This window comes from Trachypithecus francoisi, unplaced genomic scaffold, assembly GCF_009764315.1.
Source record: "Trachypithecus francoisi isolate TF-2019V2 unplaced genomic scaffold, Tfra_2.0 Lachesis_group2, whole genome shotgun sequence".
In the NCBI taxonomy this organism is placed as follows: Eukaryota; Metazoa; Chordata; class Mammalia; order Primates; family Cercopithecidae; genus Trachypithecus; species Trachypithecus francoisi.
In genome coordinates, this window is record NW_022681465.1 from 141736323 (window position 1) to 141761818 (window position 25496).

A 25496-nucleotide genomic window follows, 5' to 3' on the forward strand; every position below is an offset into this window, starting at 1 on the left:
TGTGAAGTTCCAGCTTACACCAGACACGACCAGCATCCAGAGAGAACTGAAAGAATCCTCTCACTAGAATCCCTGCAAAATGACTCATGTAATTGCTCTGTGTAAGTATCCTTAGTCTTTATTGTACACCCACATGATTCTGATGCTAGAGACTCCTGTGGAATGCAGGGAAAGGGAGAAAGGGGCCCATTTTAAATGCCTGGGATTGAAAAGAGACCACCATTTCACTTGTAAAGGTAGACAGGGACTGTCAAGTAGCTGGTCAAAATACCTGCCAGTCACTCCAGATCCTCCCTTGTTTGTCTATCTGTCATTCCTTCCATTAGGAAAGAGAAAGCCTTTTTTTCTCCTTTAAATTTCCTAGGAGGGATTTCTAGGGTCTTTCCCTCAGGAATTAGTTGTAGGAATAATTGGGCCAGTGGAGTGCAGGAGATATATCCAGCGCAGCCGGTGGACTCCTAGAAAAAGTGACCTAGATCAAGCAGCTGGTGGATTGAGGACTATTGTGGGGACCCTCTGCCACCTACTGACTTACAGCTGAACCCACATTCCCAGCAGCTTCAGCCTGGGGGCTGGGAGAGGGGGCAGAGAGAGCTCAGAAAGGTGGGGGAGGGTAAAGAGGACTGCCAGGTTGCCCCTTCCAGGACCAAGCGCCACGTGTCACCTCCCCGCCCCCCCAACCTTTCTTCACACACAGAAAGGAGGATAAGGTGAGGACGGAAGGCAGGGGGAATAAGTAGGAAGGTCGGCTGTGGAACTCCAAGCTGGCTCGGTGGGTATTAGCATAGAGCTTACTGCCTGTGTGAGTGTGAGGGGGAGAGCGAGAGAGAGCAAGGGAGGGAGAGAGAGGCAGGCTGCGAGGGGAGAGGAGAAGGAGAGGGGGAGCCAGCGCTCCAGCTAGCATGAGGACGGGCTTCTCTTCCCGTGCTCAGTTAATCTGGCTGTCAGTTGGTGTTAACGCTGCAGTTTAAGTGCTCCGATTCCAAGGGAAACAGACAAACCTCACTGAAGGAAGGAAGGAAGCAAGCAAGGAAGGAACAGCAGGAGGAAAAGAACAGGCAGAACAGCGAGAAGAATAAAGGGAAAGGGGGGAGAAACACCAAATCTATGATTGGACCTGGGCTTCTTTTTCGCCAATGCAAAAAGGAATATGCAGCACATTTTTGCCTTCTTCTGCACCGGTTTCCTAGGCGCGGTAGTAGGTGCCAATTTCCCCAACAATATCCAGATCGGTGAGTGAGGGGGCAGCCTGGGGAGGGACTTTCTGGGTCTGGCCAGGGATTTTCTGGGGCGTAGGGGTTGTGTACCCCCTCCCGATACTGACTGTTGTGCTTGGCTCCCTAAAGCTGTGCTGCAGTAACAGAAGGGAGACTGGGGCTGCCAGCCAGAGGAGGGGGCTTCTCCTGACCGGATGAGGGCAGAGGGGAAGTGTTCGCACACATACACACATCCCACTCGCACTCCAGGCATGTGAAATGGAGGAACTATCGCTTTGGAGGAAAAAAAAATCAGGCTGAAAGGGGTGGTGGGTGTTTAAGGAGTTAACTGTATTGCTTGGTAGATGGTGCTTGATTCCATTTTTAATGTAAGTATGTATGGTGTTGTGTTTTCACGTGTGTGATTATATATTACATATGCACATATATATGTAATTGAAGGAGGCAGTGCTTTCCCTGCTAGGAGACAGAAAAGAGACCCTCTAGAAGAAGGAGTGAGGGGTGCTGGGTATATTGCAGCCACTGAAATAATGCCAGAAGGCCCCCACTCCAAGGCGGGTAGGCTCCCTCTCCTGCTCTGGACTCCTCCAGCTGCCTTCCCTTTGCTGTCTGCCATGCTGCGCTGGTGGTCTCCACTCCCCCAATCCTGGAACTTCCTAGCCTGCCTTTTCTCCGTTCCTTCCTCGCCCCCTCCTCTTAGATTTCCTGTCCACAGAGGTCTACCTTTTACACACACAAGCACACACACGTACGTACACATGCTCCTTTCTCCTCCTGTTGGCTGTCCGTTATCCTTGTTACTGGGCTCCATCCTCTCAACTTAGAGGCAGGTTGCAACATGCTGCATGCTTTTCTTGTTCCCCATTTCCCCTTCTTAGTTGTTGCACTTCTGAAAGGCCCCGCCACCCTCCCTGTGTTTCTGAGGGAACTGACAGATATTGCTACTCCTGATAATCATGAGGGAAAGCAAAACAAACAGGAGCAATAATGCCAACCACAAAGCATGTCCACAAGGGCTTGGGGCTTCCGTGTGACCAGGATTTCAGTGTCGTTTGTGTCCCGGAATGAAGCAAGCTGCTGTGTTTGGAAGCATCTTTGTTGGTTTGGTTTCTAGTCTCTCTTCCCTGGTAGGGAGATAGCTCCACTAGGGAAAGTTCACATTGCTGGGAGTTTGTGCTCTTTTGTGAGTGTGTGTTTGAGGGGGGACGTGGTGCAATTGATATTTTATCAGGCATATGTGTACTGCAGTACCCATCTCTTTCGGCCTCTCCAACTAGCTGGCGACTTGGAGTGGTCATGGAGTAACTTGCTTTGTTTCCTGACACCTGTTAAGCTACATCCTGAAGTGTGTATGTATCTGTGTGCTAGTGCCTTACACACAAAACTTCCTGCCTTCACGGGAGACACTTCCCTTGTAGCCCAGCCTGTAGCCTTCTACTCCCCAACCTCCCACCCCTTCTCTTTCATTCATTGCAGAGGAGGAGAAAGGGGACAAGGAAGTGTTTGGGGTGTGGTCATCTGGGGGGAAGGGGGAGCATCAGAATCAATAATTTTTTTGTTGTTTTTATTCTTTAAAATGGGGGCACATGTACATGTGGAAATCACTGGCTCTTACATGTGGCATTGTTTACATTTGTGCTTATATACTACCTATCCTTTGTGGATTGGATGTGTTTGTCTAGTGTATTTGTGTATATAGCAACTGGTATAAATGCATGAGAATGTTTTGTGTATGTGCTGTTTTCTTATGTATCTCTGCAGATTTTTAAAATTATATTTAGCCCTACCTTGGTTGTTTAACTGATAAAGCCATTGCTACTGTTTTCAAAAACAGAGATTGAAGCATTAAATTGTAGAACAGAATGCTGAAAATATCACCGCCATCAGGTAGTACTTGATTCTATTCGTGTGATCTGTAACAAAAGGCTTGCAATCCATTTATTGGTTCTTAAAAACAAACACATACCCACTCTACAAGAAGTTAGAAGTGCATTGTGTTTGGACTATTATTACTGTCAGATCTGAGATAAACTTCTATGTAAACATCATTATAGTTCAGTCTCTAGAAATGGCTGATTTTAATTCACAGAAATGTAATTGATTTACATGTTGACAGTAAATACAAAGGTAAGCCATGAACTCTTGTTTCTCGGAACAGGCACCCTATCAGGCACCTTTGCTATACCTTTTACTAGAATAGAACGCTTGTATCCTCTTGAGATTCCTAAGATCCCACATCTTTGAAGCACAAGGTTCCACCATGCAAACACACAATGGCAATCCCTTATGTAACAAGTCATTCCTAGGTAACTGGGATAATGAGTGGTGAAAGAAGAAGCAAAACATTGTTTGCAGAAAAACAAGTGTTTTTAGAGAAAATGAATAATAAACCTTAGGGGCAATAGAATAGTTAGATTGCATGCAGGTCTTGCTAGGCCAAAGACTAAGAAGTGTCCAAGCAAATAGTTATAGTAGTGGAGAATCCCACAGGGTCCCAGAGCTAGATTTCAATCACCTTGCAGCATTGATTAGTACCTACTTCCCATAAGGCTCTCTGGTAAGAGATGGGGTTGATATAAGACAAATTAGACATGACAAGAGGGTGAGGGGGTTTATGCCTATGTTTATATAAGAGAATACCAGTTCCTAGGTGGTTTGCACAAGGGAGGAAGAAGAGAAATGGCACAAGTCTCCTGTTTTCTCTGACTTTAGCTGAGTTTAGGGGTACGCAATCAGATGTCTGAGCAAAGTAATAGGTATTAGAGGCCCTTGTCACAAAAAAGCTCATCTGTAGGAGCTTAGGTGTCAACATCCAGTTAAGTCTATTTGAACTCTCATTTGTACCACTCAAGGCTACAGCTAGTGAGTTTGGCATGGGGAGAAGAAAAGGACTCATCTGGGGTGAGTCGTGAGGAACTAAAATCTATCTCTAGCCCTATACCATGTTGCATTTTCTTTTCTCCTAGGGGGATTATTTCCAAACCAGCAGTCACAGGAACATGCTGCTTTTAGATTTGCTTTGTCGCAACTCACAGAGCCCCCGAAGCTGCTCCCCCAGATTGATATTGTGAATATCAGCGACAGCTTTGAGATGACCTATAGATGTAAGTAATTGTTTCTATTTCTGAGATGTCTTTCTGCGCTAGACCAATGAAAGGAGGGCCTGTGGGTAGCTGGTGGTGTTGCAAAAATGACTTCAGTTGTCATTCGTCTTCATAAGAGAAAGCCCTCCAAGAAAAATGTCTAGAGGCTTCTGAGTGATTCCAGCAGTTGGCATTTTAGCCCCTGCAATGCTTCATGGAATGGATTTGCTTTTTCACTGTCAGCTAACTTTAAATGCCAGCACGATGGGTGCCTGGGTTGACTGCATCTTCCCTACCTTGCAGAGGTTTTCCGGTCCAGCTGAGAGAGTTTTGCACATAAGAAACTTCTGAGAGACATAGAATCAAGGGTCCTGAGTTTGTGGAAATGTGATTTAAAATGCTTAAGGCATTTCCTATCCACAAGTTAAATGGACAGAATGTAGCTTGATAAGAAAAAATAGTTGAGAAGTTGTATACATCTGGTTCTTCATTTTCGGAAGTGACCAATAATTATTAAAACTTGGCACCTTGGTCATTTTTAAAATGGCTTGAGGAGATTGGTTGTTTAAGACACAGTTTGTAGGATGGTCATTAAGCATCAAACAGAACAAAGGTAGCCTCAAGAAGCAGGAGGGATAGATAAATCTCTGACATCTGAATTGAATGCATTGTAAAATGTGGGCAACAAACACCATTCTGAGTTTTCCTGGCAACTAGGAATGAAAAGGAAGCCTGTGCTCACATGACTGGCATTTTATGACAGATGAAAGCATAAAAATTAATCAGGAAACACATTTTCCCTTCAGGAATTAAGCTCAAGTAAAAATGTATGGCAGGGAGGTGTGAGCTGAATTCACAAGAACAATTTGAGACCCCAAACTGGATTGAATTGGCACTATAGTCTTGCTGTGTCACTGTTGACTTGGTGACTTCTGCTGAGCTGTCTATGATGGAAGGCATGGACCATATTTCCTCTGTGTCTTTCTCATAGTCCCACTGTTGAGTTCCCAGTGATTCGAATAGGCTATGCTTTGAATTCTCAAAATGAAAAGTCAGAATTCTTTCTATCCCTAAGACCACTCATAAAATAATGTTGATACAAATTCCAAGAACTATAATTATAGCAGATTTCATTTATTGAGAACTTACTGTGCATCAGAACCATGATAAATGCTTTATAGTCATTTATAGTCACATTCATTACCATGTATTAAGCATTGACTACAGCCCATGTAATGCACTAATTGCTTTTCATGTGTTAGCTCATTTAATCCTCACAGGAGCTTTGCAGAGTACTAGACAGTATCTTCCTTTTATAGATGAGAAAACTGAGGCTACAACAGGTTATATAACTTGCCCGAGGTTACTCAGGAAGCAAATGGTGGTTTTGAGACCCGAAGGCCCATGTTCCTGGATACTGTGACAGATACACTGATTCTTATGGTAACCTAATCAACTAGTGGGATTACCCAAGAAATGAAAGGGAATTTTCAGGGTCTTGTAAGGCAGAGGTCTACTAAAGCACCTAAGGAGAAAAACTTGCAGTGTTTCAAACTGTAGCTGTGATTTGCACAGGACTGGTCCATTGAATAAATAAAATAGCAATTCTTCATTTTGGTGATGCTGAGGTTGAAAATCTTGTCTACTGCGTTACTCACTACCCTTAAAAAAAGAGCTGAAGTTTAAATGCTGAATTGTAGTTTTATGAACCCATCTTTCTGGGAATCTAGAATAATACTGAGTAGCTATTTTGCTATCAGATAACCTTTCTTTTTTTTTTAATATGGCTTTGATTAGGGTCTTTGGAAGGGGCATTTGGGTGTGGACATCAGTGTATCTGTAAATGTTTGCATGCATATACATGTGCTAATTTATTTCCTGGAGCAGGGCTCCATAGCTTTTGTCATACTTTACAGCTTTTGCATTACTTGCTTAGAGAATCAAGAATAAATAGCGGGTGTGTGTATTCACACATGCTGCTGAGAAATGTCTACAGCAGGTCTTGGTTGAAAGAGATGTGAACTGCTCTCCTAGTGTCAAGACGTTGACTGGTACAGCAAGGTAATAAAAGGCAAAAGTAGGAGAAAAGGTTCTAAGGCAAAAGGTGGTGCTTCTGTCTTTTTATCTCAGCAACCTAAGACTTGCTCTCTAATAGGGTTAATGACTGTTTATTAGGGAGGCGGAAATATGATACAGACAATGTTGTTCATTTTGGTCAATGAACCTGGAGTGGATGAATCTGAGTTCTTGAACTTGATGCTGCCATCCATATACTAGTGTACAGGTTTCCATGAATTCCTGTCTTGTTCGTTTAGTTAATTCTTTAAATGTTTCTTCAAAGGTATAAACTGAAAAAGATATTGGAAATACAGATGATAAAATGCCCTTGCTTTCAGGTAGCTTACAGTCTAGTGGGAAACATTGTTATGGGGATTATCTGCGAAGCAATAATCTTATTTTGGCTTTGACTTTGTGTTTCTTTTCTTTAGCTCCCAGATCCCAAAGGGGGTACTGGGCAATTTAGGTGGAGATGGTAGACTGGCTGGAGGAACCTCTCTTAATTTTCATGTGAGGCTAAGAACACTTTAGGGCTATGTTCGCTGTGGCCCACTGGTTTGGGAAAATTTTACATCTGTCCCAGTTTGAATTGAGTAGAAAATGTCAGTGGGAGCACAGCGGTTTTAGGAAGAATACACTCATTACTGATACATGGAAAATAAGAAAAGCATCTTATTCAGACTTAATTTTCTGTGCTGTGCTTTTTTCAAATCTGAATTAGTAGTTGCCTTAAATTAACTGCCCCACCAGTCTTAGATCTAGAAAATGACCTAATATTATTTGTTTTATTCATAGTTTTTGCTGTCATTTGATTTTTTTCCTTTGCATTTTGCTATTCATTATCCCTCCACCAGAGGGTGGAGAAGGGAAGGGAGAGGAAGTGTAATGGGAACTGTTCATGCTAGACATGATAGCAGCCAGGGGACTGAAAATGAGAAGAGGTGGTTGTATGGTAGGGAAGGCAGGGAAGATAGAAGAGGACTACGGCTACTGCTATTGGCCAAGGTGAGAGTTTGGTGCCTTCTTTGTGTTCAATCTGTCTTGCTTCCCTTGTCTGCCATTATTAAAGAGTAAAGCCATTGAATCAGCAACCCAACGCCTTGGGATCTCCTCTAAGCACTCTTCCAAGCTTTCAGGGATAGGATTTGGGGAGATTGTGCATAGAGAAGATATTTATTGATGAGCTACCCAGATTATCTTGGTGCCTTTGTGGTAAGTGTAAATAAAGGAGTAAATGAAATGCTGATTGAGATTATTACCATTAGAGATCTGAGTAGCATAGTTGCAGCTTAATTCTTACCTTTTAATTTATTCATCTATTTATTCATTCATTTGTTCAGCAAATACATACTGAATGCCTACTTCATGCCAAACACTGGGACAGATGCTAGGAATATAAGGGCCAGGAAAGAAGGCATGGCCTCTTTCCTTGTAGAGCTAACAGTTTAGCCCAGAGGTTCACAAACTTTAGTGCACATAAAATTCACTCAGGGAACTTGTTTAAAGCAAGACTCACGATGAACTTTCTACTTCCTGAATCAGGATATTCAAGAGTAGGCCCTGGAGGAATTCTATAGCAGTTATTACGGGATCATACTTTAAGAAACTCTTTAATCTAAAAAGTCTTCCATCTCTTTAGTAAGCATTTTTGAGCCCTCAACCAAACCTAGGCATGATATAAAGTGCTACAAATGCAGACAACAGTAAGTTGCATTCCCTGCCCTGGAGTACTTTATCCATAGTAAGACTTTTTTTGTCTTGAACAGAGAAAATTAAGATGTAATGTTGCAAGTGCTATAGCAGCAATTTGTATGGAGTATTAAAGATGCCTTGAAGAGTAGAGTTGGTCTCTAGGAGGTGGTGATTTAACTGAGCCTCAAGGATAAATAGGGTTATCTATCTGCAGAAGGGGTCACTAAATATAGCCATCGACAAGCCAGTTCCAGCACAGAGACTGAGTTCTGGGCCCACACACTGTGTACAAACCATGGAATTTCACATTAAAACTTGGACATCTTGTCTTGACTAATATTTTAAAATATTAAAATATCTGGCAACACTAGGGCCCAGGTCTATGTAGCCTCCATTTGCTGAGATGGAACAGAGTAAACCTCATCTAGATGGCCTCTTTCCCAACCAGACCATTTTTCTCATTTTCTTTACCTGCTGGCTCTGGCAAGCATTGAGTTTGCAAGCCCTGATTGATAGCACTGCAATGTTGTCTGTTTTGTGTCTTTATAGGTTAGCTTCACCACCAGAATATAAACTGCTGCCAGAAAGACCACGTATGTCTATAGTTTAGTGTTGAGAACACTTGGAAATGCCCCTAATACACATGAATAAATGTCTATAGGAGTCAGGGAATTACAAAGCGTAAAAATGTTCAGAGCCTCAATGACTATAGGTGAAATGTAGCAACCGTAACTACAGTGGGATGCCCTCTGTTATGGACCTACTGGGGAAGCCCAGGGTCTTCCCAACAAGACATTAGGCACTGGCAACAGACAGATGGCCTTAGCTCTTGCCTAAGAATGGCTCATCAACTTCCGAGTTGCAACACAGATTCGTTTTTCTTGACTACACAATGCTTTTTCATATTTGACATATAAATCCAGATTTCTGGCATCTTTAAAAAAAAACTTAGGGCATTAAGCAACCCTGAGCCTACATTCCTGCTCAACTTCTATTGTCTAGAGCTGAGAAGTACTGCCCTTTTTAAATACGTAAACTCTCAAGTTAACCAAAGTTTCCCTTACTTCCTGTCTAATTGCTAGAGTAACCAAATTATGTTGTTTGGGCAGGCCCGTAAGTAGGCCAATCTGCTCACACCTGATTTATATCGTCAGCATTCATCATTTTATTATTTTGTTCTAATAATATCTATTATTTACCCTGTCAAAAAATAATAATAAAAGACACCAAAGAGGTATAACTCCCACTCTCAAAAAATTAGTCTGTATACAGTAATGAAGAGAATGGTGGCTGATGGTGGGATAAACAAGGATTATTTTGAAGACCTACTATGTGCCAAATACTTTGCATATGTTGTCTTAAGTTTTGTAACAATCTTGAAAGGTTATTATCCCCATTTTGTTGATGATGGCACTGAGACTGAGAGAGGTTGTGTCTTTATATTATGCAAAAAATAAAAACCTAAGCTAGTATTTAAAGCCAGTTTGCGGGGCTCCAAAACTCAATGAGCTTTCTCCCTTTAAAGATCTATGAATATGGCCAGGCACAGTGGCCCATGCTTGTAATTCCAGCACTTCGGGAGGCCAAGGCGGGCAGATCATGAGGTCAGGAGATCGAGACCTTCCTGGCTAATACAGTGAAACCCTGTCTCTACTGAAAATACAAAAACTTAGCCAGGCGTGGTGGCACACACCTGTAGTCCCAGCTGCTTGGGAAGCTGAGGCAGGAGAATTGCTTGAACTCAGGAGGCAGAGGTTGCAGTGAGCCGAGATCACGCCACTGCACTCCAGCCTGGCAACAGAATGAGACTCTGTCTCAAAAAAAGAAAAAAAAAAATCTATGAATATATGGACAGAGAAAAGTACCATAGCAGTGAAATTGCCCAACAGTAGAAGTGTCACAGTGGAATTTATGATTCAAGCTTAAGAGCTAAGTCTTCCAAGGCAGAAGATATGACTGTGGATGATGAAAACTTCTTGGGGAAGGTGGAACTTTAGCAGGCATTAAAGGGTGGAGCAGATTTTGGTTGTGGAGTGGGAGGAGGGTATTTTGAGTGGGTAAAGTCACAATATTCCTCCTCGCCTCCCCTCAACCACTGCTGCATATGCTTGTTACCATGTGGTGGAGAGTTGGGAGTTTGCCTCCTGCACCACACTATGTTCTCAGCTCCATGGCAGATGTCTACAGTTCTCTGGTTAATGTTACAGTCTGATGTTGGCTCCTCCATCTTCACCCGTGTCCTTACATTAAGGCACACAAGTGTTGACATTTGTCTATGATTGACTCTTGGCTCTTATTATAATATTGATAATCAGCAGCTTTTATGGAGAGAAAAATCCTTGTAAACATTTCTTTCCCTGACTAGTGTGAAGATCCTGCTGGGATGAGTGAGCTTATTGCTCTCCTCTCAGCCACTCAGGATAAAGTGATCATATAGCACATTTGGAAAGCTGGTAAGATTCATGAATGTGTTCATTCATTCATCCAAAACCCTTTTATTATCACCTTCTATGGGGATATGCACTGTCACTGCCCCATTCCATACCTTTGCAGACAGTATTAGTTGATTACAGAATTTTTTCCCACTGAATCTAAACATGGCCTTAAATTGGTGACAGCTGATGCAAGAGATAAAATCCATTTTTCATTACAAGGCATTGCACTAGAAATTGAGAAAAATAAAATGCATTAGGCATTGATTTTCCTCTTAAGGGGCTCAGGTTCTTATAAAGGAAATAGGCATAAACCAAATCTGCCTCTCTTTCTCTCTCTCTCTCTTTCTGTCTGTCTCTGTCTCCCTCTTACATACACACACACACATACACACACATTCAGAAGAAGGAAGGAAAACCTTTAGTTGGAGGGATTTAGGTTTCATAAAGCAAGGACATTTGAGTTGAATTTGGAAAGATAGGTACGATGTAGATGGGAAAATATATATATATATATTTGCGCACACACACACACCCCTGCCTGTAATGGCAGGTTTGATGTAGTAAATAGTACACTGAGTTGAGATTTGAAGATATGGATTCAAATGCTGGACTACCTTCTTGAATCATTTAGGTGTAACCTTGGAGAAACATCCCCTCCCCCAAGCTTATTTATAAAATGAAGTTCATGGTCTCTGAGAGTCCTTCTGGGGCTGCATTTCTATGCTGGCAGCATATGGAAAACACCAGGGATATATGATTAATTGAAATTCTCTACCTTTGGCTAGTGAGAGGGTCCCTAAACAAGCTAAGAGTCTAAAAGCTCTAGACTTCCCTTCCAACAAGTTGCACATCCAGGGCGCATTCTGGATGTGCATGCAAATGCTGAAGCATTAAGCCTACTTTGGGGCCTCAGATGAATTCATTCAATATTTAACAAATATTTATGGAGTGCTTACTATTGTGAACAAAACTGGAAAGCAGCCCTGTGCTCATGCAGCTCACCAGCTAATAAAGGAGGCTGCCATTAGATGGCACAAGAATGAGTGTCTTGTTACAGGTTGTAATAAACAATCTGAAGGAAAGGGCCATGATTCCATGAAAGCATATACAAAGGAACCAGCTCTGTGCAGGAGGATGAATAGGTGCTTGAGCTGAGGACTGAAGGCTTTGGTGATGCAGTGATGGGAACAAGAGGAGTGTTTGAGAAGCTTCCTGGGCAGAGGCCTGGCCAGGCCTTGTAGACTCTGTTATGGATTTTGATCTTTAGCTCTAACACTAAAGAGCCCACGGAAGAGTTTTAAGCAGAGAAGTGCCATGTTTAGGTTTCTGTTTTCTCATCAAAAATCAGATACTTGATAGTACTTTGCCAAATTCACGTTTCCTGAAGATGTTTGGCTTGTGTTTCAATGACCTTGTTTCTTTACTCCCATCTCCAGTTTGGGATGGAGTCTGGCAGATGGGCAGGAGGATGGGGACAGAGGCCAGGGGAAAAGGAAGCTGATGACTTGGTTTAGGGGTGCATTGTCATTGTATGTGGCTCTGTGTGTGCCCATGGGCATTCCTGGAGATTGGAGGCTGATCCAGTGCAGTGCCTGGAGAACTGGTGAGGCTGTGTGGAGGCAGGGATTCATTCAGAGTCCTCATTTATTTTAACAAGAAAAACATACATAGCACTGAAGCTCAGCCTCTGTTCCAATCAGACAACTCAGTGGTGTTCAAATTCACACTGCCATTTCCTTCACTTGAACTTACAAACTGCTCCTTCCATACTGCTCTGTTGAAATTCTGTCCTTCTGGTCAGCTCTAGCTCTTCTTTTACCTTCTTTATTAAGCCTTTTTTCTCTTTCATATTCACATGGTCTTCTGCCCCTCAGCCCTTTTTTACCATCCCCCTAGCAATGGTCATGCTTATCCCCAGGTTTTACTCAGCTGAACACTTGTCTTACCTGCCCAACTGGACCAAGCAATGTGAGGTCAATGACCTTGTTTACTTTAGCTTCCCATCACAGTCACCACCACAGAATAGTGTTCAGTGATGCTAGATGCATGAATGAATGAATGAATGGCAGTGACAAGACTAAGCCTGAATCATTGCTGCTTAGAGTAATGCTTTTGAAATTATGAGTTTTGAGAGTTCCAACAAGCTGTGCTGTAAATACCTATGGATGGCTGTTGTTGTGTTTCTGCAAAGTTATGGGGGTGAAAACCAGGTGTAAGTCAAATTGAAAGCTCATTTTAGCTCCCACTTGACTATTGTTATGAAGGTCCTAAATAAGATATAAGGTTCCATTTTCTAAATAAAGAATTTCCTATTCAAGCCCTGGGTCTGCCACTGATGTATGAGCCTTGTATGCATCTTGTGACTTTGGTGTGTCCCAGCCTGCTGTCCAGAGAGCACAGGGGAGCCCAGGGCCATGGGAGGTCCAGGTTGAGGAGGCAGGCAAAATTGGGGCTAATGAGGCAGTTGGAGGCTAATGAAATTGATACCCAATGGTTAGGCGTGTTTCCATGTGTTCGTTGTGTGGAACCTCTAGGATGAAAATGAAGTTTTGAGAATAGCCTTTAGTTTGTCTACAAAAGTAATATATGTATTAAAGAAAGCTACAGGAACAGAGACAGCAAGCAAAATAAAACATGTTTAATTATAGTACTAAGGATACATTTTCCATCCTTTTTTGAACTTAACAATTTAAACATTAATAGATTTATATTACTATCTTATAACATGAATTTTTGCATATTATAACCTTTAGGCTACTTTCATTATTGCACATTCATTTTTTATGGTTTCATAAAAGCCCACTGTACATATGTACCCTAATTTATTTAAGCTGTCTCCTTTTATGGGATATCTAATTTATTTCCCTTTTTTCTTGAAAATAGTGCTGTGATGATTCTCTCAATAAAATTTTAATCATTTGTACATATTTTGTTACGATTTTAAGGGTACTATAAACCCAGTAGAACACTTTCCTGTGAAACTGAATAGAATTTCTAGTATGTGCAGAACTTGAGATAACTTGTTTAATGTGAGTTCTGACATTTACTTGCTGTATAACCTTGAAAAGATTTTATATCCAGTTTAGTTTCCAGACATATAATATGGGGTGCTAATACCTGATTCTCAAAGTTATTAGAACAGGCAAGTGCCATTATTTGTATGAAAGAGTTTTAAAAGTCAAACATGCTAGGCAAATGCAGGGTAACATAATTAACCAGGCTTCTTGTCTATTAGCATAAATGCACGTAAATAAAATGTAACTAATTAATTTTTAGTGTTTTCCTAGGAAGGTGGTCATTACTCATAAATGAATCTATGTTATGGATAGGGAAAATTGAAATCTTAAGGCTAAGTTTATCCAAGATCTAAATTTATAGCAACACTAAGTCTGAAAGCATTTCTTTTCACTTATGATTCAGTCCATGAAAATGGACTAAATATGTGGATCATAGACTTTCTTTGGCTTAAGAAATTACTGTTTACAGAAATAAGGGGGAAAGCCCATTTGAGCAGTAAGCAGCTGGGACATTTTTGGTGGCAAGTGACAGAAACTCAACTAACTGGATAGTTTTAACTTCAGGTATAGCCAAATTAAGGGATTGATTGATGTCATCAGGACTGAGACATGCCCTCTAGATTTTTTGGCTTAGCTTTTCTCTAAACTGGCTTTGCTCTCAGGCATAGGTATGTCACATATCAGATCCTACTGCTGGCAGCCTTCACCTGCCCAGCTAAAAGTCCAGGGGAAAGGAAACTTCTCCTTTCTCATCAGTTCCACAAAAATCCTGGACCTGATGTCACTGGATAAAACTTAGGGCACATGCTCATTTCTGGATATAACACAGTGGCCAGGATATTGTATTCTTTTGCTTGACATAGGCCTAGTGAAAGCATCATTTTTAGAGCTTGGGGTAGTGAGAAGGACCAAAGGATTGTGGATTTAAGCCAGCCCACCAAAACTATATGAACATGAGGGAGGAATAATTCCCTCAAAGAGAATCAGGATGCTATTACCAAAAGAATGGAGATTGAATGCTTAATAGGCAAAATAGATACATATATATTTTTGCCTATTAAGCATATATATACTATCTATATATAGATGCAAATGTATTTATTGTCTATTGTATGTATTTATTATAAATACATTTACAACACACATATATGTATGTATTTTATATATATTCTACCTATCTATCTCTCTATATATATATATGTCCCCCATTGCACAACTTTTCAAAAAAGAAAATTCAGACAGGCTGGGGCTGAACCAATGTAGACAAAGGGTCAACATGCTAAAGCCAGAAGAGCCACCAATGAGACAAGGACATACAAGGGATTCTGGTGGGTAAGGCAAGATCAGAAGCCAGGACAAGCAAAAGGTCTGAAATTCAGGCTTCTGAGTTAATCAAAGCTACAGGGGTCTTTGGTAATCTCTGTCCAGCCAGGAGCAAACTTGTGTTCACAGAACAGTTAGAAAGTGCTAGCCTGGTCTCTCCAGGCCACTCTGACAATATGTTGGGGCTGTCAGCTGTAAACTGTCTGATGATCCTGAGGCACCTATACTCTGTCCCAGTGACCAGGACATTTGCTGCTCTACTCAAACACTCAAGCTATTGTGCACAAACTCTTTTAACAGTCCCAGTTGGAATCTTGGCTGCAAATCTGATGAGCCCACACCACCAGATGGTAGGTTCTCCTAATTGGATCTATCCCCTCTAGTTTTTGGCAGGAATGAAACCTTCCCTATACCTGAAGAGGGGACAGGGAGAGCCAGGATCAAATGAAGGAGGCTTTAACTTCTGTTAAACAAGCAGAGATCTCAAGTTGGCTCCTGTCCAAGGCAAACGGGGCAGTATGGTTCTTTTACATAGGTCATGAATTTACAGGGGACTGATATCCTGACTAACACTGATGACACACAGGACTGTAATGGTTGAAAAGCAGTTTAGCTACAAAGGTCAACTGATTTGGGGGAAGGTCCATTTGTTTATTCAGTCATTGATATTTGTGGAGCACTGTGGTAGATGAGATTATTGTTTGGCAATTATTTATCTCTCCCTCAAACTCCTTGGGAAAAATATACCTTCCTGCTTTATTAATGTCACACTTGGTCATGTGACATGCGCTGGCAACTTAGATATTAGCAGACGTGTTTCAAGCAGAGATTATGAGAAGAACATGCCCCAGAGAGCCTGCTGGTCTCATAAGAAAGATAAATACAGTAAGTAGAAGTGCCCCAGTCAACCCACAGCCCACAGACTAACGTTTGAAGCAGAGCTCTCCCAGCTGACCTGAAGATCTGTGAGTATTGTAGGAAATGCTCGATATTATATACCACTGAAATCGGAGATGGGTTGTTTTGCAGCAATAGCTGACCAATAGAAGCAACCAGTGTGTGTTCCGCACTTTGCTAGGCATTGAGGGAACACTGGAAATGACAGACATGGTCCTGGTCTCCATGAAGCACTATTATAGCTAAGAAGATAGACAATAAATACATTTACAAATAAAATATATAGAGAGAGATCATTACTAGGGTCATAAAGAAAATAGGATGTAGTGACATCACCACTATGGTAGAGAAGAACACCTTCTTTGAAGTAGGTGGTCAAAGAAGGCATTTCAAAGGAGGTGACTTTTGAGCTCAGACACAAAAGTTGGAAAAGAGCCAAATGAGATTAAATTCCCCTGTGGAATGTCAAAACCCAGCCCCATGGGCGACTTGGATTGAGAATCTTCGTCTAGGCAGAGAAGAATGAAGTACCCTGGAATAACCCCTGTAAACTAGGTCACTCATTTGTCTTAGGGCAGGTGCTAGCTTCTCTCTACCACATCATATGTGCAAGTCAAGGGCTGGCAGATACATTTGTTGCCAAGACTAGATGGCCTCAGGCATTGGAAGCCACTGAGCATAGCAAGGCAGAGAGGAGGAGGTATGCTAGGGCATTCCTAACAGTGAAGTGATGGAATTGGCTATACTTCTTGGCCTGGCTCCAGAATAGTCAAGAGTTGTTGCTTATTAGGATGGCAAGAAGGGTGTGTGTGTGTGTGTGTGTGTGTGTGTGTGTGTGTTCATGCATATATTCATTCTTTCACAGAGGAGGAAAATGAACTAGATAGCTTCTAGATCCCTTTCCAAGTGTGTGATTATAAAAAGGATTCTGAGATTTAAATTATGTGTGAAGGAAATGTTAAATTGAAGAACTTCATCTTAGCTCTGTGCCAAGCTCCATTTGTTAATTGAGGTGGTTAATTAGAAAGGAATCTCCCGTGAGCGAGCAGGATAAGCTCCAGCATCCCTAACCTATCTGGTAAAGGCTATAGAAGTGTCACACCTACAAGGGAGAGCAAAGAACATCTAATGCAAGCCCTCTGTTTAATCTTCACTCCAGACACTGAAAGCAAGAGTGTTGGGGGACAGGAAGCTCACAGCATCCATATGGAATTTAGACTCCAAGTAGTTTATTAGCTTTGGGAAAATTATTTAACTTACACTACACTTACTAGCTCCTCTTCCTTACTCCAAGATCACTCTGAATACTTTAAAATATGGTTGGAGCTGGTGGCTCACACCTGTAATACCAGCACTTTGGGAGGCCAAGGCAGGCAGATAACTTGAGGCCAGGAGTTCGAGATCAGTCTGGCCACCATGGCAAAACCCTGCCTCTACTAAAAAATATAAAAAATATCTGGCATGGTGGCATACACCTGGAATCCCAGCTACTTGGGAGGCTGAGGCACAAGAATTGCTCAAACATGGGAGGTAGAGGTTGCAGTGAGCCAAGAGTGAGCCACTGCACTCCAGCCTGGGAGACAGAGTGAGACTCCATCTCAAAAAAATAAAATAAATAAATAAATAAAAGATGGTTTCTACTCTGATGTAATGAACCAAGTATTCTAGGGTTATGGAAGAATTTCTCATCAGCAAATCCATCTACTTATGTCTCTGTTTCTTGCAGCCTAGGGCTGATGGAAGTCTTCACACCCCTTCCAAGAACCACCCCCACAACCCTCCACCACCCCCACATACCCCTGCAAGAATGAAGCTTCGTGGGGCTATGTTCTCCTTAACACCACCACAGGGGCCCTCTCACACTCTTTCTGCTCCTTTTTTCTCACCAGGGTCTACCTTTCCCCAGAATCCCAGCCTATACATTCTGAGTTCAACATATCAAAACCAGAGCTTGGCATCTTTCCTGCCAAACCCATTGCTCTTTTCTCACTTTATTTCTGTTCAATCATTCAGCCTTAAAATATGAGTGTCTGGTTTCAACTTCTCCATATAATCAATATTATGTGTTGATTTCACCACCACTATGACTCTTGAGTCTATCCCCATTTTATTCTTTTCCCACAGGATTGTAGCTTTCGCCTTCTGACTGTTATCTTCATGATATAATCCACTTATAGGTGGTAGATCAATTTATTGAAGACTATTTCTGATCATCAAGCTTCTTGTCTCAAAAAAAAAATATCAGTAGCTTCCCATCTTATTTTAAATTCAAACTCAGACTAAAATATGAGTGTTTCAATAATGAGTCTCAGCCTGCCTTCCTTTTGAGACTTATCTAAACCCTACACTCTATGTTCCAGCCAAACTAGGCTACCTAATGTTGCCACAAATATGCCTCTCAGTCTTTCACAGCTTTGGTCATGCCACTGATTCCATCTGGAATAGTCCCCACCACATTGAGCACCCACTCTACTAGACTCTGAAGATACCACAGAAAACAAAACCAGCAAACTCCCTGTACCCTTGGGGTTTACGTCCTGGGAAATGAATACATATAATGATTTCAAATACTAGTTAAATAATACAAACCTAGCCAAATAGAGTCGTGGGACAGAGAGTGAGCTATAGTGTTACATTAGATGGGTGGTCAGGGAGGATAGGCATCGCCTGAAGAGATGATATTTTACCTGAGCTTTGTTACAATACATAGAACTTTCTGTGGTATTGGAAGACATTCTATATCTGTGCTGTCTAATATGTAGGCACTAGCAACATCTGCCCCTATTACGTGTTAGAAATGTGGTGAGTATAACTGAGGAACAAAATCTTTCATGTGATTTAATTTTTATTAATTATAATTAATTAAAGAGTCACATGTGGCTAGTGACTGTCATATTAGACAGTGCTAATCTAGATTCTAGAATATTTCAGACAGAAAAAAAAACAGTAAGTACAAAGGCTTTAAAGTGAGAGTGAGCTTGTATATTCAAAGAACAGAAGGAAGGCCAGTGGAGCTAAAGCATGCTGAGGAAAGAGACAGAGCATTTTGTAAGTCATGATAAGGAATTGACATAGAGTTTAAATGCAATAAAATCACTAATGGATTTTAAGCTTGGGAGTGCAGTGATCTGATTTAATTTTCAAAAGATTACTGTGGCTCCTCTGTGGAGGAAGGAGAAGTGATAAATTGACATGAAAACAGTATGTGTCAGTCAGTTTTTGCTGCATAACAAATAACATCAAAATCTCAGTGGTTTATAACAAAAGCTTTTTTAAAAAACAATCACAGTCTGCAGGTTGCAGGCTACAGTCTGCAGGTCAACCATGACTCTGGTTACACTGTAGGCTAGGGTATGCTAAACTCCAGGAGGGTTCAGATCTGCCCCATGTGTCTTCGTTTGGGTATTGAGGGTCAAGGGGCAGCAGCTACAAAAAGACCTGCTCTCCTCATGGAGGGACACAGGAGCATGAGAGGCTAAGCTTTATCATGCAAGTATATTTAAAACATCTGCTCGTGTCATGTTCTCTAATATTCCATTGGTTCCAGCAAGGTATGCAGCTAAACCTAATGCTCATGGGGCAGAAAATACACTCTGTCTTCTAAAAGGAATTACAAAGTCATATGACAAAAGGCATAGATGTATAATTTTATAACAATATCCAAGGTACCACAGAGGGGCCTGGGGAGGTCCCTACAATAGTCTGGATGACAGATAGTGGTGGCTTGGAAAAGGTGGTAGTAGAAGAGATGAAAGAGGTAAGATTCATAAAGTATTTTGAAGAAAGTATTTACAAGATTTAGTGAGAGAATGAAAGTATAGTATAAAGAAAACAGACCATTTTCCAAGGTGCTTCTCTGATGCTACCACAGCCCTGTGAAGCTGCTTCTCCCTCCCTCAATTGTAGCTGATTTCCTTTCCTCTTATCTCACTGGCTCTCTTTTTTGTGCTGCTTTTATTGGCCCATTTCGACTTTCTACCTTCTGTTCTTGACAGGTTTTATCTATTGTTAAGATGCTGAAGTTTTGAGGGCAAGAGAATAAAATTATTTGTATTTGCAACCCAACTGCCTAGGGAATAGGCTCAATGAATATTTCCAGGGCAATATAATGGTTAAGAGCAAGGACTTTGGAGATATCCTCATTTTGGATCTTGTGTGATCTTCATAATTGACTTAACCTCTCAAAGCCTTGGTTTCTTATTTTATAAAGTGTCAGTAATCATACATTCCTTTTATAATTGTGCAGATTGAAGGAGATCAACTTGGAAAGTGCTTAGCATAAGGCCTGGCATAGAGTAAGTGCCCGATAAATGAGAGCTATTATTGTTTGTTCAATTTAATTGTTTGTGATGACAAGCTTCTTTGGAATGCCCTCCAGAGTCTTCATCAGAAAATTCAATGTTCTTGTTGAAATGAGGTGCGTAGAGAATAAAAACACTCTGGATGGGATTTTGCAATTTAGTAAGGAGATCTCTAGACCTAAAGTCTCTTTGATCTGAAAATGACAGCAACAACAAAACCCCAAAATAGAGCCACTTTGCTACTTGTTTCCTTTTACCATCTGCCAAGACGGTTCTTTTTAGTTCTCGAGGTCTTGCTTGGAGTCAGTTGCCTTAAAATAATAAAATAAAATTTAAATCTGGTCCGACACTTATTTGGGAGCGAGAAGACAAACTGCTTTAACTAAATATATAGCTAGTTGCTGCTGGAGTGAAATATAGGGCAATGTTGACTAAAGTGTTTTAGGAATGAACTGCTCTGGGAAAGTGAATTTCAGGATAAAACTGAGGATTAATCAGAACCTGCCTTTTTTTTTTTTAACATTTGTAATTGAGACAGTTTCTGAAATGTACTTTTCAAGCTTTCTTGGCTTAGTGAGATGACTTTGTTGATCCTAGTTTAAAGTTGCCTTGATCATAAGTATCCTGTAAATCCAGCAGGCATTGTGAACAGAGATTATCTGAGATTGCAGATGAGAATGGAAAGGTTGGAGGTGAAATAGCTGAAAAAGAGTGCATGAAAGAGGTATAAAGTTAGCATGGTGAGTTTGGACATCTGCAGAAGGGTTTCTCCAGAGCTCTGCAAGATACATTTGGAAAAGTAGGCTGGGTTCAGACTAGAGAAGGCTTTGAAGGTCAGGAATAAGTATTTGAGAGACAAAATAATATGTTTAAGTTGCATCGTTGATATCCCAAAGGTCTTGTTTATAAGCAAATAAAGGATGATTTTATTTAGCAAGTACTAAAATAATCCTCAGCAAAAATAAAGTTACCTGACATCAAATGATGCAGAATATCCACATTTCTACATAATAAACTCTACAGGGTTCATTTTTAAAGTGTTTTAGGAACTCATCTAGTCAATGCTTCCCACTAGAACTCTGATGTTCTGAGGATATTAATAGGTTATTTGGGGAGCATTGGGGGTGATGAGGGAAGGTTGTATGGTCATAAATTTAGTCATGCTGATTAAGCAAAGTATGAGGGGTGCTGTTTTAGGATTTTGGGGACCCTTTAAAATGCTAATGTGTCTTGTTAATTTCTAAAAAGAGGATATAGTATGTATTTTCCAAACTTAGTCCCTCTGTAGCCCCCAGAACAGGTGGGTCCAATTGCTTGGTGGGTAACAGATCAGTGACCACAACCAAGGAGTATTTTAAAAAGGTATTTTATTACTTGCAACAAGTAAGGATGACTGACACTGAGGATAGTTCCCAAAGCAGTGCCTCCCCAAACAAAGGTGAACACAGGGCTTTTATTGACCTGGTTGGCTGAGTCATTGTATGTAGAGGTGAAGTAAAGGCAGTTCAGGTGCAGGCACAGTCACAGATCATGCTTTTACATACATGGCAGGTATAGGAAATGTTGAATAAGCTCATCTCTGGATGGGGATTTTAGTACGTTAATAATGGGAGTTCACCAAAGTTCATCTCCAACTCAGACATCTCAACCAGTTTTTGTTTTTCCTGGGCTGGGCTTCTTCCTGGAATCTTTTTTGAAACAACAAGAACTCAAGGTGCAGTAATTTCTGTGTGTACCCAACAATCTGGGGACCCTGTGTTATAATTCTTTTTGCTGAATTTGTGAATAATGTCTTGTGATGTTTAATCCTGTTTTACATATGGTGAAACTAAGGCCGAGAGAGTACACAGCGATTTATCTGCAGTCAGGTAGCAGCCAGGTCACGATGCTAACAGAGAACTTTTGACCACCACACAAGACCTCCTTCCACTCTTCCAGGTACCCTGTCAAGTTTTGGAGCCAGTCCTCTAAACAGTTTTACCCAGAACAAGGAATTGCTGGTGATTTCAGAAAGAACTGGCAGACTCGGCGGAGGCACTTGCCAAATTGGCTCAGGCCGGCCTTGCTGCCGCGCTTCCTTTCCTTGTTCCTGCAGAGCCAGTTCTAGGTAACCTCCCTGCAGATGTCTACCTGAAATAACATCCAGCCTCTATTACATTGCTGTTACACACAAACAAACAAAGCAAATCTGCTGCAAAAAGAGGCAGGTTGAAATAAATTATTTTTAGTGCAACATATAACGTCAATATCAAAAATATGAAAGAGGTAGTTTGCATAGGTAGGCTGAGGAGGGATGCTGAGATTCCGTGGGGAGGGTGACAAGATAAGATGACGAAAGTTTGCCCTGGCCTGAGGCAGCAACATTAATTTTGCCCCAGGCCTTTAACTGAGAGAACCAAATCTATTTATTACAGAAATTATAAAGAAAGTAGGTGACTGACTCCACTTTACCTTGAGTGATTGGACTTTACACTCAGGTAATAGGAATAGTGCCATATTTATTGAGCATGTTTAGGTGGTTGAGGATATGGAAAGCATTTCCAGTAAGGAATGGCTGGAGGCTCTGAGAAGGAAAGACTTAGACTTGGATCTCATCACCAAACTTCTAAACAGACATATTTGGAAAGGTATTGCATTTTCTATGGCTCAAGAGGTCAAAACACAGACAAGTGAGTAGAACATTTGGTTTGGCAGATTTTGACTCAACACGGCAGAGCCCATTCTAAGTGTGTGGACAGGCTAGCAGTGGCGAGGGTTCCCTTTCTCTAGTCTGCAAACCTCCCAATCAACATGGCTGCTAGAAACCTGGTCCTTTTGCAAAATTGCTTTACCACTTCTACCTTGATGACCCAGTGCTTGTGATACCAGTGTTAGAAAGTCATCCATTGCGTTTAAACTTGTTCTCTCCAGCATCCCTTGAACAACAAAGATGAATCCTTCTGACCATAGTTCTAATTCTGTGGGCCGGCACTATGGATTTAACTGTGCCCTCCCGAAATCCATTTGTTAAAGCCCCAACCTCCAGTGTGATGGTAGTGGGTTTAGCTGTGGTCATGAGGATGTCATCCTCATGATGGGATTAATACTCTATAAGAGACACTGGAGTACTTGCTATTTCTCTTTTTCTGTGCACATGCACCAAAGCAAGGTCATGAGAGCACACAGCAAGATGGCGGCCATTTGCAAGTCAGGAAGAGAACCTCACTATAGTGGCACCATGATCTCGCACTTCCAGTTTCCAGAACTGTGAAAAAAGAAATTTTTGTTGTTTAAGTCACCATTCCATAGTATTTGATTATGGCACCCTGAACTGACTTATACCACTGGTAATTAAGGTGTTTCTTCCATGAAAAATGAAATGATGGTGGATAGGAAGCAAACAGAAGCTTAAGCAAAAGGGCAGAAAGGAGTGCATTTGGGAACCAGCAGGGGTCCTATAGAGACTAGACCTGGGATTTTGACAGTTCTGCTGAGGGCTGGCCCTGTGCCCAGCCTACTCCCACTTCTCTTCATCTCACTAGACCAAGAAAATATGCACATCTGTTATCCACAAATACTCTGAATTCCCCCACCAACGCAGATCCCCGGGAAAACCTAACACAAGCAGAACAGTGGAGGAGATGCACAGGGTATTTGGTGTTTCTCAGGAGGAAGGCTTGATTTTTTTGACACCCTCTATCTTGGTCTCTTAATTTGTCCTGAGTCAGTGAGCCACAGTGCAGTCCAGAGAAAAAAATGGAAATAGGACAATCGGGCTTAAGTCTCAGTTTTGTCGCTAATTAACCTGTGATCTTGGGCAACCCACTGATCCTCTGTTTCAGTTTCCCTCCCTGACCCTGAGTACTTTAATAGCCTCCGTTCTCCCATGTATCTCTGTTGAACAGATCATAAAGAGTAGAGATTATGAATCCAGACTTTACTGTAAAATATCACATTAATTCTACATCAGCCACTTTACACCTGTGCAACCTGAGGCAAAATTATGTAATATCTCTATGTTTCAGTTTTTATAGCTGTCAAATGGGGTTAATAACAGTCCCTATTACAAGCAGTCTTTACAGGCATGGAATGAAAAATTGCTTGTGAAATGCTGAGCATAAGGCTTGTTATATTCAGTAAGTATTACCTCTATTTTGGTTCAACACCATTTTGCAGTCTTCCCCAAACATCCTGCTGCAACACACCTCTAAGCCTTGGCTGTGCTGGCCTAAAAAACTTCTAGACACCCTTGATGACCCAAATGAAAATCTTCTGAACCCAAGGAATGCTTTGCTGGCTGTGTAGGTGGTAAGCATCACACTCTCAAGGGAGCAACACTGTGCCTCTCTGCAATCACTATTGCCCATAACCCATCACATTGTGATGAGTTTTTTATAAGATTGTCTTTCATTGTCTATGCTTTTGGGGTTATATGCAAGAAATCATTATCCAGACCAATGTCATGTGGTTTTTTCCCCTATGCTTTTCTCTAGTAGTTTTACAATTTCAGGCCTTGCATTTAAGTATTTAATTCATTTTGAGTTGATTCTTGTGTAAGTGGTGAGAAAAGGGTCCAATTCAATTCTTCTGCACATGAATAGCCAGCTTTTCCAGCACCATTTATTGAAGAGATTATTCTTTCCCCCTTGTGTGTTCTTGGCACCTTTATGGAAAATCAGTTGATCATAGATGTGTAGATTTATTTCTCAGCTGTCTATCCTATTGCATTGGTCTATGTGTCTGCTTTTATGCTACTACCATGCTGTTTTGATTGCTATAGCTTTGCAGTATATTTTGAAATCAGATCACGTAATGCCTTCAGCTTTTTTTTTTTGCTTAAAATTGCTTTGGCTGTTTGGGATTTGTGTGTGTGTGTGTGTGTGTGTGTGTGTGTGGTTCCATACAAATTGTAGGATTTTTTTCTATTTCTGTGAAGAATGATGTTGGAATTTTGATAGAGATTGCATTTAACAAGAAAATAAATAACCCCATTAAAAAGGCGCAAAGGACTTGAATAGACATTTCTCAAAAGAAAGCATGCAATAATGGCCAACAGATACATGAAAAAATGTTCCACATCATTAATCATCAGGGAAATGCAAATTAAAACCACAGAGTGATATCACCTCAGACCTCTTAGAATGGCATTATCAAAATGATGAAGAACAACAAATGCTGGTAAGGTTGTGAAAAGGAAACCCTGTACACTGTTGGAAATAATGTAAATTATTGCCCTTAGTTTACAAAACAGTATGAAGGTTTCTCAAAAAATTAAAACAAGAATTATCATGATTCAACCAATTGAATCATGGTATACATCTAAAGTTCTGGGTATATATCTAAAGAAATTGAAATAAATATGTCAAAGAAATATCTGTACTCTCATGTTCATTGCAGCATTATTTACTATAGTTAAGATATGGAAACAACCTAAATGCCCATCAACAGATGCTAGGATTAAAAAAAAAAAGTGGTGTTGCTACATAATGAAATA

General features: G+C 41.0%; 1 protein-coding gene across 2 annotated transcripts in view; it reads left to right on the forward strand.

Annotated features, from left to right (window-relative positions):
• Positions 1–784: 784 nt before the first annotated feature.
• GRIA1 (glutamate ionotropic receptor AMPA type subunit 1) overlaps positions 785–25496 on the forward strand; it is a 326869-nt gene continuing 302157 nt past the window's right edge. The window contains exons 1-2 of one of the 2 annotated variants that reach the window (XM_033180678.1): positions 785–1232; positions 4184–4321. In XM_033180678.1, the coding sequence (XP_033036569.1) occupies positions 1151–1232; positions 4184–4321 (220 nt within the window). In that variant the 5' untranslated portion in view covers positions 785–1150. The remainder of the gene's footprint in view (positions 1233–4183; positions 4322–25496) is intronic. The other variant, XM_033180679.1, reaches the window with a different exon arrangement.